Here is a 12,913-nt window from a genome sequence, read left to right as displayed (position 1 = left end):
AAATCCTAATAATGGTGATCTGCTTCATTGCAGTATCCTAGGTTCTAAAACAGTGATGGGGAGAAAGGACTTTCTTGCCTGCCTTTCCTAAATAATGACTTCAACTCACTTACCAAACATTCTAAAAATAATCTTTCTATCTCGACAGCCAAAACTATCATACATAGTATTTGGAAGACTTTTCCAAAGATAGCCATTAGTTTTTCATATATCACAGAGGTGGTTATCAGAATAATCTAGAGAGGATCGTATCAAAGACACAACAAGAGGCTATAATCACTTCTTTCTACAACACTGACTATCCCAATCTGGCCCTCCAGAGGAACTCTGCACCAGATTTTCTTCTCTAAGAGAAGGAAATTGTAAAATAAAGGGTACATGAGAGCAGCATTCAGTTTACACAGGAATGAAACAAGCAGGCACATCTAAGTTGATGTAGCTAAGTGTTATTCTCAATATAGCCCAGGTCATTTCTCTGCCATGAGCAGATCTCACATACTTTGGAAGCGCTAATGCCCTATAATTAAAAGAACTATCCATTGTGTTTATTCTGCTTTGGGGGAGGTTTTTTTTTTTCTTTTTTTTTTTAATCACTGCTGTAAATGCTCCATCTACGAAATCAGAGCAATCAAGTTTTTTTAACTGCACATTAACAATTAGATATTAGAACCTCTTCAGGCACCATCATTCTTTGATAGACTTTGTTTTTCATTAAAAAGTTAATTGAAAATTTTTAAGTGGAATTCTTTTTATAGTCATCAGACACGCTGAATAATTTGATATGAGCTTACCGCCCCTCCACCTTCTTTCCCTACATATTATTATTTTTTTAATTCAAATAATTTCTAGGTCAATGTGAAGCTCACTTAGCATGCATTTTGGAGGGTAGAGTCCTGTGGGTAGTCCATGTGTGCCACTGAGGGTTTCTGAGGGGGATGTTGGCTGAGATTCTCTGAAGAAGACTAAATCATGCCCAGAGAAGGGAGAGTTGCAAAAAACCTTCCAGTACACACTCCAGAGTGGAATCCAGACGGGAACCACAACATTCAGGGGTAAGCAAGGGTAGGATGGGCATCAGGGAGAGGATGAGAGACTAGCAAATTTCCCCAAGCTCAACTATTGAGGAGAATAATGAGAACGATTTGTAAACAAATTCAGCCATTGAGTTGAAGCATCTGATTCTACAGCTCTTTTTATTTGTTTGGAGACCATACCCAATAGTCTCAGAGCACACTCCTGACTTTGTCCTCAGGGACCACTCCTGTTGATAGTTTAGGGAGTGCCAGGTTGGCTGCATGCAAGGCAAGTACACCACCCACTGGACTATCACCCCAACCCCTTATTCCATAGACATTTCTAAAGAGCATTTTAATAGTTCCTTGTGTTTGATTTTCTCTTATGAAAGATACTACAATAAGCAACACCAGAAAAAGGTAATGTGGAAGCAAAGTTGATCTGGGAAACCCCAAGGCCAGAACATGAAGCTCTAGAGATCACTTTACCTATTCCCTTTCCTTTATATATAATGCTTAGGAACTGGGGACTTCTTTAGAGATTGGGGCTCACCCTCCAGACCTAAAGTATTCACTGAGAAAAAGGTGGGCTATTAAAAAGGAGGCCCCAGGACCTCTGCCAACACCTACCTTTTTCACTGGGGACACAGTATGGGGAAGATGGGTCTGCTGAAACAAATTTACTGTCTAACAAGGGGGGGATTTTCCTAAGCATTTTGGATGTTTGTCTGATCTATGTCTTTAACTATGGCCCCTATAGTAAGGTAGATTGGTGAAGGGTATTGTACACTATATGACTGAAACTCAATCATGAACAATGATATAACTGTAAAACCAAAAAAAAAAATAGAAACTATTATAGGGGTCGGAGCGGTGGTGCATCAGTAGGGCATTTGCCTTGCACATGGCTGATTGAGGACAGACTGTGATTTGATCCCTGGCATACCATATGGTCCCAAGTGATTTCTGAGTGCATAGTCAGGAGTAACCCCTGAGCATCACTGAGTGTGGACCAAAAGCAAAACAAAACAAAAAACTATTATAAACAACCTTGTAAACCATAGTGTTTAAATAAATTCTTAAACAAGCAAACAAAGGTTTTATATGTGGATTGTTTCTGTATTTAAACAATCATGAAGTCATTCCTGGTCTCCTCCTAAAACAAATGTTGACCGAGTTAAAATCATACATTAGAAATTAATTCACATAGTGAAGATAAGGGAATCTGCCAGGATGGCCACTGTTTCTTCATTGATTGTGAAGACAACAGAGCTAGGCAATTTAAGAAAATGCCACTTTTAAATATTGAGAAAACTTTTTTTCAGAAGCATTTTTTTTCTTTTTTTTTTAATTTTTTTATTTTTAATTATGAGAACAAGGATGCAAAGAAAGAGGACATAACTCCTTAAACATTACAGGCATAGTATTTTTTTACATTTCCATATACATGCATATTAGCTTAAGTTAACCTCAAATTTTAAGTGGGTTCTTTTTAAGGATTAGAGTCAAAGGAGCACAGTAAAAATGGTGGTAGAGTGGCAATTGTTGTTTGCATAGGCCCGCCAAAACATGAGGGACATGGAAAGGAATAACCTTGGCCTAAATGCAAAGAGACCCGACCCCTGAAGTTTCTTGGCACAAGACCAACTCTAAGCTCCAGGCAAGCTAGATCCAGGCAAGCAACCACCACTCCCCATGCACATGCACAATCTTCTTCTTTTGTCATATTTTATTTTTGTTTTAGGGCCACAGTCAATGCTCCAGGTGCTCAGGACTTATTCCTGGTGCTGCAATTCAGGAGTCACTTATGGTATGGTTCTGGAGACCCTCTGGGGTTCAGGGATTCAACTGGGTTGGCCATATGCAAGTCAAGCACCTTGTAGAGAAGGCCCTCTCTACAGCCCTGATTTCTAAGCAAATACATTGTGTTTGCTTATTTTTATAACACATTTTTTTGTCTGATTGCCCTAATATAGAAGCTTCATTTAGACCTTTTTGGGCCTCTAAACTCATTTAATGCTTCAGCATCTTTGCTGAATTATAGTCATTCTTATACTGGAGGACCTTATACTGGAAATAAAATAAATTTCTTCTCACTGAACATCCACAACACTTCAAGGGAGCACCCCACAACAAAAATGCACTCAAAAAGACGCACATTGTTTTAAGCACAGATTGCCCTATTAGAAAATCTGGTAGCCAGTAACAGGCAATTAAAGAAGCATAGATATAGTCCATGCTCTTACATCTCATATTAAACCAGCCAGGAAAATGTTTCTAAGAGAGAACATTCATTATCCCTCTCTCAGAGTGGGCATTTCTGGCTAAAATCTTAGGAGAAGTATTAAGTCAAATAGATTTGCTCAGCTGCCTGAAGGAACTTTGGACTGATTTTTTTTCCCATTTAGCTCTTTTGCTTCTGACCATTGCTAATGCATACCCTTGGTAGCAATGGCCAAACAGGGTAGCCATGCCCTAGGTACTGTCTGTAGATAAATGATGTTGTCATAGAAAAATAATATATGCTTGGGGGGAGGGCATGCCCTTCTCTGAGTAGTATCCCTGTCAAGATATCTGGTCTTTGGAGCCACATGTGATATGCTAACCCATGTAGAAATACTGCTAGTCCTAAGCAGACTTCTCCCCATTGTGAACTGCTCTAGCTGTCTCTGTTCTGATTGACCATAGTCTTTTCCAACATGGTTGCTAAACCCTAATGTTCCAGATGTCCAGCTCTTCAGATGACTTCCTGTAGCTCAAAGTCTCTTTTGGAAGCTCAGCTTCTTTATGCCAAACACTCATGCCCTCATTTTTTTAGACTATCACTGAAACTCCAAGAAAAAGAGGGAAGCTCCATTTAACATACTGCGTCTCCGAAGGAGAGCAAGAACCACTTGGATTGTGTGAACTGTTCCCAGAACCATGTTTCTGCTTTCCCTTCTCCTTGGAGACATGTCACTCTAATCTGAGCAAGTTTCCCTGAATAAACCTGTTTCCCTTTGTCCTTGCCTGATGTTCCAATCAAGTGGAGCAAATACTGTTGCATAAGAAAACACATCTTTATTATTGACTTTTATTTTAGCTGTGACCCTGGGTTAAGGCAGGAATTAAATAAATCACATATTTTGGAGGTAATCCAGGGCCAGTTTTTATAGGCAAAAAGTTCCCTGAATTTTCACTGAAAGCTATGTGCTCTTCATGGGAAAATCCTTATTTTGTAAATATCAATTAATGTTCCATGAATTTTTAATGTTCCGTGATGGCAGATGTTAGAATGTGCACATCAAGGGACTTAGCAGAATTTAGTTGGCAAGCCCAGAGCCAGGGACCATTCCAGAATCTGAACATACACACAGCCTGAGGATTATCTCCTCAGCTGACCAGGAATGCAGCCAACCCCATCTATAATAATGGGAGGCGCAGCTCATTTTTTCATAATGCCGTGAAGTGGGGAGTGGTCTTCACATAGACATCACACACCACCCTGCACGCTACGTCAGAGGATCTGGGCAAGAGGCCTGAAGCTCCATTTGCTCAGGGATAATCGCTTTGTTCCTAGAAGTGAACTGGTGGCTCAGTCAGTGCAAGGCTCCAGACATCTTGTCATGGGTGCCTCAGAGGGACAATTATGTAAGGATTTGTACCTGTTGATTAAAGAGCCAGGAGATTGATACCTGCTGACTAGCATAGGGTTTATTCAGCCAACCACATGCAGGGCAAGAGTGGGTAGGTTCATGGTGTGTAGGTAACAGGCAATGTAGACAGCTCAGTTACAAGCCTGAGCTACGAGCCCTGCATTCTGCACTGAACCCCGCTGAAGCCCTACTCTGCCTGTGCCGTTGCTTCTTCATCTTGGTCAGCTTCCAAATCAAAATCACATGCTTAGAGGCTTCACCGACATTTATTCCCAGAGACTGAAAATCAAGGAGCCAGCAAGGCTGGGATGTGATGAGCATTGGGGGTCCTGGCGTTACTATTATTGCCTCACACTCTGGGGTCTGAGGGCTTTGTTACCTTTAACTATATCCAGACAACACCTTGTTTGTGAGAGCTCCAACTCTTCTGGAAGCTTCATCTCCTAAATGCACAATGTGGAGGCCTAGAGAGCAGTATCTCACGGTACCACTGCCTGACCCAGTGTCACTCAGTCCTTCCCAAAGTGCTCTATGTCCCCACACATTCCCCACTCATCTCTGCAGCCTACTGTCCTGCAAACTGCCCTCCAACTCAAAAGTAGGATGCTGCCAGGATGCTGCATCCAGAAGGGGAATTTTCTCCAACTCTTCTGGGCGTTCCCCTGAGATGGGCTTCCACAGGACCCATTCCCCTTGTCACCATAAAAGAGAAGTTGTGGTGCATCTCAAACCAGTCCAAGCTGTTCTTCAGAGTTGTAGGTGAATAAGAGACATTTTCTTGCATTTAAGACTTCCCTGTGGGCCCTTCTCAGTGAAACCCATGTCATTCAACACTATCCATCCACAACTCTCTTTGTTGCAATTCTGGGGAGCAGAAGAGGGTACCTAGATCCCAACATAGATGACCCACTCCCAAGACTTTAATTAGAGCTTGTCTGGTGGTTGAGGCCAATCATCAACCTTGTTCATCTCTGAATAGCTCTTAGATCGAGCCTCATTTCTCTGGAAGAATGTCACAGTCTCAAGGCTAATTCTCTGTGGCCTCCATCTTATAGAACACAAATGCTGCTTTCCCCTTCCTTCTCTGTCTTCCCTAATCCTGCAGGGCAAGTGAGCCCCTTCCTCCTGGGTTGTCAGATAAGGTCCATCTTTCAGACCACACCCACTTCCTCTAGCAGTGAATGCCAGGCCACACCCTTAGTGTTCTCATCATCTGCAATAGAGGAAGGCTTGACACTTTTCACACTTACATCCTAGTAACTTTTGGCTTATTGATTCATTTTTTTTAAACTTGATTGGTTGATTGGTTAGTTGGTTGGTTGGTTGTGCTTTTGGGGGGCCATACCCAGCGGCACTCGGGATATTCCTGCTTCTGCACTCAGAAATTGCCTGCGGCAGACTGGGGACCATATGGGATGCCGGAATTGAACCGGGTCCTTCCTTGGTCAGCCGCATGCAAGTTAAGGGCCCTCCCAGCCCTTAACTCTATTGTCTCTGGGCCTTATTACAGTAATGTCTTTAATTTTTCTTAAAATTCATAGAGTGATATTATTCTGTGTCTATCTCTCTCCCTCTGACTTATTTTACTCAGCATAATAGATTCCATGTACATCCATATATAGGAAAATTTTGTGACTTCATCTTTCCTGACGGCTACATAATATTCCATTGTTTATATGTACCACAGTTTCTTTAGCCATTCATCTGTTGAAGGGCATCTTGGTTGTTTCCAGAATCTGACTATGGTAAATAGTACTGCAATGAACATAGGTGTGAGAAAGGGATTTTTGTATTGTATTTTTGTGTTCTTAGGGTATATCCGTGGGAGTGGTTTTTCACATTTCTTGCCTTGAATTTTATTCTAAGTTGTCAGGAGTAACCAGGCTACACTGCTTCAGTTATTTACTCAGAAGTATCATCAACAAAACATGCTATGTTGCTGCCCTTGGCTCTTGGCACAACACTAGTAGTCTCAGCCCACTGCCGTGTTTGAACAAGAATCGACTTTTCGCTATTATCCAAACATGTTCCTCATTTCGACTTGCCATCTCTGCTCTATTTCATTGTGTACTGTCAGATGTCTCACTGGTATAATTTTTCTTCTGCTGGAGGAAACATTCACGTTTGACATTTCTTTGTCTTATTGAGGTAACCTTGGTTTACAGTACTATAAATGCTTGAGGACACTGTTTGACATCTTCTGAAAATAGGTGTTACCACCACCAACATCCTCCACCATCTCCATTAGAAGCCTTCCCTCAGCCACTCTTTCCCCCATCTCCTCTGGTCCCCTCTATACTGTGTGTGTCCCAAATCCAAGACTGTATGATTTGATGTGGTCTGTCCCCTGGCTTCGTGGTTTTCTATCCCATAAATGAGATTATCCAGTATTTGTCTTTCTTCTGATGACTTACTTCACTTAGTATGACCCTTTCCAGTTCCTTCTAGGCTGTAATAAAAAAGCTGGTTTCCTCCTTTATTAAAAAAGTGATTTTTGGAACTACTACTGGCAGTGCTCGGGTGCTAAACCAGTGCTGGTGTTTGGGGGATACACTCCTGGCAGTGCCTAGGGAGTCATCTGAGGCTAGAACCAAACCTGGCCTCTCTCTCTCTCTCTCTCTCTCTCTCTCTCTCTCTCTCTCTCTCTCTCTAATTGTGCTTGTACTTTTGTATTTTCTCTCTAAAAATTGAACAGCATTCTTCTGTTCTGAGTAGTGTATAGAGCTGCCCCTATTCCAGTTCTCTATCTACGGGCACTTGCTTCAAAATTTAATTGTGGTTCTATGTGCGATGAATTCCACCAGTTTGTTTTGTGTTTGAAATACTATTTCTCTTTCATCTTGAATTATGTTTGTTAGGTTAAAAATTCTTGAATTATTAATCTTCTTGCAGTTGTTTAAAATGTATCAATGGGCCAGAGAGATAGTAAATAGGTTAAGGTGTTTACATTGATGTGACTGACCCAGGTTCAGACCCCAGCATCAGGAGTGACCCCTCCCCCAAGTGAAGAGCTAGGAATAAACCTTGGACATGGCTGGCCATGGCCCCTAAACCCCAAAATAAATTAACTAATTAATTAAGTAAATAAAAATGTATTGCTCTGATTTTATACTTGGTGTCTTAGCTCAGGCTTCTATATCACAATACTTTCCATAGGGTGGTTTTCTAAGAGTTATAAAAGCTAGAATTTTGGGGTTACAGTGTCATAGTAGTGAAATTGAGGTGACATCTTTTTCTGGACTGCAGTAACCCTCATATTGACCCCACACTGAGCTAGTCATCTCCCAAAGTCCCACCTCTTAGCTGTCCCCCAAGAACTATGGTTTAGCACAGGGGTCCCCAAACATGTGGCTTGCCAAGGACATTTATCTGGCCTGTCAGGTATTTTTGCCCACTCTACCTGTAATGTTTAGCAGCCAACTAGTCCTGGGCCCGCAGAGTATATATGTGGGATGTGTGCTACACTCTCCAACTCCCTGCCTTCTCTCTGTCTCTCAATTTCTCCTCTCAGTCTCAGGCAAGGGTCTTCAAACTACAGCCCATCAAAAGCAGGCCCATAGATCCCATTGAAATACTGGTAAGTTTGTTGATTTAATTTGACTTGCTCTTCATCTTAAATATTATATTTGTTTTGTTTGGTTTTGGTTTGGTTTTGGTGTTTGGGCCACACCTGGCAGCACTCAGGGGTTACTCCTGGCTCTAGGCTCAGAAATCACCCCTGGCAGGCACAGGGAAACATATGGGATGCCAGGATTCGAACCACCGAACCACTGTCCTCCTGCATGAAAGGCAAACTCCTTACCTCCATGCTATCTCTCTGGCCCCTTGTTTTTTTGTTTTTGGGTTTGTTTTTTTTTTTTTACTTTAAAATAAGACATGTGCAGTTTGCATAGGAACTTGTTCATAGGTTTTATAAACTATGGCCTCCAATGGTCTGAACTGGCCCCCTGTTTATTTTGGGGGAGGGCCTACACCCGGTGATGCTCAGGGGTTATACCTGGCTATGTGCTCAGAAATTGGTCCTGGCTTTGGGGACCATATGGGATGCCGAAGATTGATCCGAGGTCCACCCTGGGTCAGCTGCATGCAAGACAAGCACCCTACCACTGTGCTATTGCTCCCGACCCTGAACTGGCCCCCTGTTTAAAAAGTTTGAGGATCACTGGACTGTGGCATGTAAATTGTGGGCAGAGAACATTCATTGCTGACTCCTGGATTGTTTTTGACAAACTCTCTAAGGCATCTTTATTTTTGCTCTTCCTTCTCTAGCAGGACATCTCTCTGATTCCAGTTAAAATGATCTCTGGTTGACTTTGAACAATTTGAGTATAAATTTTCTTTAACAATCAGAGTAGGTATATTTTTCTTCCTAGGTGATTGGACTTCAAAGACTTGTACTTCCATGAGTCTATGGTTTTTATCCAACTTGTAAAATTTCCAGCACCTATGTCTTAACTTTTCCCTGTCTTCCTCTTCTCCCCCTCTCCATGACCCAAACTATGTACATTTTAAATGGTATCATCATGCGCCCCCATTCTCAGAGGCTCTGTTACAGATTTTGCCTCTCTATTTCAACGTACCTACTCTTTGCATATCTTCAAGTTCACTGACCATTTCCTCTGTAGTATATGAAATGCTGTTTATCAAGCATGGTATGTGGTCCTCCTGACACGTGTAGATTTATCTCAAGTTTGACTGGGTCTTTTCAGAGCCTCCAAATGCCTGCTTTATTGCTTTGACATACGCACTTAAAATAAATCATAATAACAGTCTCAATAGCTAAATTCTGCTGAATCTGATATCTGTTTATTATGGGTCAATTTTTCTTGACTGGATAAGAGTTTCCTTGTGAGTCTTTTGTTTCTACTTCTCTGAATTTCTGGACTTTTTGTAATGATCACTTCTTAGATATAATCCACAAGCCATGTGATTCATGCTTTTCATATATACACTTAAGTGTTTTGCATTATTAAAGTTTAGTAATTAATTGCTATATTTATGTGAAACCTACAATTTTATAATATTTTGTACTCCACAGAGACACCCTTTACCTAACAAAAAGTGCTTCTCAGACTCTTCTCTTTCTAGCCCATCCTTGGCAATTACCAATCCACTTTCAAATCTCAGAAAGTTGCCTATTCGGGAAAATTTTATACTAATGGAATATAAATATTTGATCTTCTGTGATGAACTTTTTTCTCTTTCTTTGTTTTTGGTTTTGGGCTACACCCGGTGGCAGTCAGAGATTACATCTGGCTTTGCACTCAGAAATCACTCCTGGCAGGCTCTGGGAACCGTAGGGGTGCCAAGGATCGAACCTGGATCTGTCTAGGTTGACTGCATGCAAGGAAATCGCTGTACCATTGTGCTATCTCTCCAGAAGCTTCTTTCTCTTAGTATGCTTTCAAAAACAGATTTAATAAAACATATATAAGCAGCATATTACTCCTTTCTGCTGTTGCTATTAAAGAAATTCAATGTGTGTCCTTTATAATTTGCCACTTGATGGGAACTTGTACTGTTCAGATCTATAAAATGATTTTGATCTGAGGAATTAGGGCACCTAGAGACTAATATGCTAGTATTCCTAGTGGTACTTGATCAACAAGGGCAGAGAAATTCTAGGGCTGAAAGATGCAGTACCCACCTGTTTTTGAATACCAAGGACCACTTGGGCCACCCTAGCCATGCGTAGGAGTCTGTCAGGTCATACACAGTGATGCTCAGGGTGCCAGGTGACACCAGGGACCCAATCAGCATCAGCAACATGCAAGGCAAGCTCCCTACTCCCATTAGTAGCTCTCCAGTTCATGGAAATTTTGAACGCAATGTAAAGGTGGATGTTTGCTTCTTTTGATAGTGGATATTTGTCTTCCTATCAATATTCATGGCTTATTCTTAGATGTGGTTAAATCTCAATGATTCAGATCTTTATGAATCTTGCTTTTAGCTTGTGAAGTAAAGAGTGTTCTGGGGAAAATTATTCTCTATCCCTAAATAAGACCGTTGTAGCCAGTGGCCCCAAGGAATTCCTATAGGGCTGATACTGTTGACTCTGTCCCCAGCACGGTGAGGTAAGCATAGGGCCTGGGGACTTCTAAGCTCCCTTTTACTTGCCTTCAAACAACTCCTCCTTGCCTGCACAGGTGTCTGAGCTCATATCTCCTCCTCCAGCTCCTCTTCTCTCTACTTTGTGCTTTCTCTCCCAAGACTCCATACTGCAGCTCCCTCCCAGCACCAAGTTCTGGCTCCTCCACTTAACACCTCTGATCTCCCCTCCCTGGACCATGGCCTGAAGTCTCTTAGAAATACAAAAGTCCTGTTGTACCCAGGGGCTAAGCTCATTGTCCCCCATATCCAGCTCTCCCTTTCCTACCTAATATTCAGTTTCCTTGAATCTGTTGCTTCTTTGGTGCATGTTCCTTAGTGATTTGAGGTATGTCCAGTTCTGCTTTGCAGAGGCGTCAGGACCTAGTGTTGAAAGGCCATATTCCTCAGGAAATGAAGCTCACGAAAAGTACAATAAGACTCTCAATGGCGACACCTAATGCAAAATGTGTCCTGAGACTTCCAACTGATGCAATGTGAATGACCCTTCCTATGGTATGACCGGGTAGCCTCAGTCCTTGACTGTGGGAACATTTATGTCTCCTCTCACAGGTGATCAGCGAATTTGAAGCCTCTCCTGACTCGTTTTCCTACAGAATTCCTAACCTGAGTCGCAATCGCCAGTACAGTGTCTGGGTTGGTGGGCCGTGACCTCGGCAGGGAGAGGCAACAGCAGTGAGATCATCACGGTGGAGCCCTTAGCCAAAGGTGTGTCTCAGGGGCTGGGAAACATGCCCACTGTCACTGAGCTCTGGCATCTCTCCTCTGCCTAGAAGAAAGTTCCCCCGTGTTTGAAAAATGCAAGAAAACTGAGGTCCCAAAAGATAGTTCGGTAGTTTAGACCACTTTCTTGGCGAGCACCAGGCTATAAGAATGGAGCATTGCTGGGGATCAACTCCTGGTGAATGGGGCCTGAAGCAGGGATGCCATGAAGATTCAGAAAACAAGAGAGACATAAGAGAGAAAACTAGGGGCCAGGGGGCTCCCAGCCTCATGGACCAAGAGCTTTGACTGTCTTTCATGTACACTATTAATTGTTCAGGGACAATCAACATGGGGAGAAGAGCGAATGCCAACAGGCAGAAACCCATTTAATAGTAATCAAGCCTAAGTTGGTCTTTACATCTCAAAAAGGGGTGTGTATACAGTAGTAAGGCATTTGCCTTGCATGGGCTCAATCCTTAGCATCCCACATGGCCCCCTGAGCCAGGAGCTAATTTCTGAACACAGAGCCAGGAGTAGCCCCTGAGCACCAGCAATGTGGCCTAAAATCCAAAGGAAAAAAGGGGGTGTACAGAAGAGGAAACTAATATAAAGTTTCTGTGAATTGTTTTCCTATGGGAAAAGGGGGCAGGACAAAAAGGTGAATACAGGAGAGTCTACAGGGATTTCCCAGCAGGCACCAGTGTTCCAGTAATTTAGAAATGAAAAGTCCCTTTTCCACCCCTCTCCTTGGACTATCAACTCTCTAGATAAACTTATTCAGTTGTGGGATGTCTTGATATCCAAGAGAGGAAAATGGCTCAGGGACTGGAAAATGCCAATGGTCAACAGCTCCTCTTCCTTCCTGCTCTTGCCCACTATTCTCAAAACAACAAAACAAAAGTTCCTGGTGTCCTTGGTGGCCATGACAACTTCTACACCAGCCTCAGATCCTAATGAATTCATTTCGGTCATTTCTTTTTTACTGGAGCTCCAGGAAAATCTTGAGAGTCTGATCCTCACCCACCCCACTTGTCTGTCATCCCCACCTGTTTATCCCATGTGGTACAGGGTCCCAACCCTTATCCCTTCTTTATGGATCCAAAATCCCACTGAAAATACCTTATAACCCAGGTCTGGCTGACATAGTTGAGCTTCCAGACCTTTAGCTGCTGAAAGATTTGAGTCTAGTTGACTAGCCTGGATGTCCTCCTCAAAGCACTTGCCCTCTGTCACTGCCTAGCACCTGGTCTTCGGGAGGCATCTGATAATTCAGGCCTCTGGTTCTTTTTTTTTTCCCTCCAGGTCAGACCCTCTGCCTCTATGACCATGCCAGGTGGCCCTGGGAGCTCAGTTGCAGCCTCCCCATTGCTCTCCCCAGCAGGCTTTTGTTTCATAGGGGTGTTTGCCCTGCTATACCTATTTTCCTTGCTGCCAAACAAGTGCATGCAATCA

General features: G+C 42.6%; 1 protein-coding gene across 1 annotated transcript in view; it reads left to right on the top strand.

Moving 5' to 3' along the window:
- DSCAM (DS cell adhesion molecule) overlaps positions 1-12,913 on the top strand; it is a 589,689-nt gene that overhangs the window by 519,487 nt on the left and 57,289 nt on the right. Inside the window, 2 exon segments of the mRNA XM_049785384.1 lie at positions 11,309-11,395; positions 11,398-11,464. Of these exon segments, the coding sequence (XP_049641341.1) occupies positions 11,309-11,395; positions 11,398-11,464 (154 nt within the window).

This window comes from Suncus etruscus, chromosome 13 (assembly GCF_024139225.1).
Source record: "Suncus etruscus isolate mSunEtr1 chromosome 13, mSunEtr1.pri.cur, whole genome shotgun sequence".
NCBI lineage: Eukaryota > Metazoa > Chordata > Mammalia > Eulipotyphla > Soricidae > Suncus > Suncus etruscus.
This window is presented reverse-complemented; position numbering and strand designations above follow the sequence as displayed.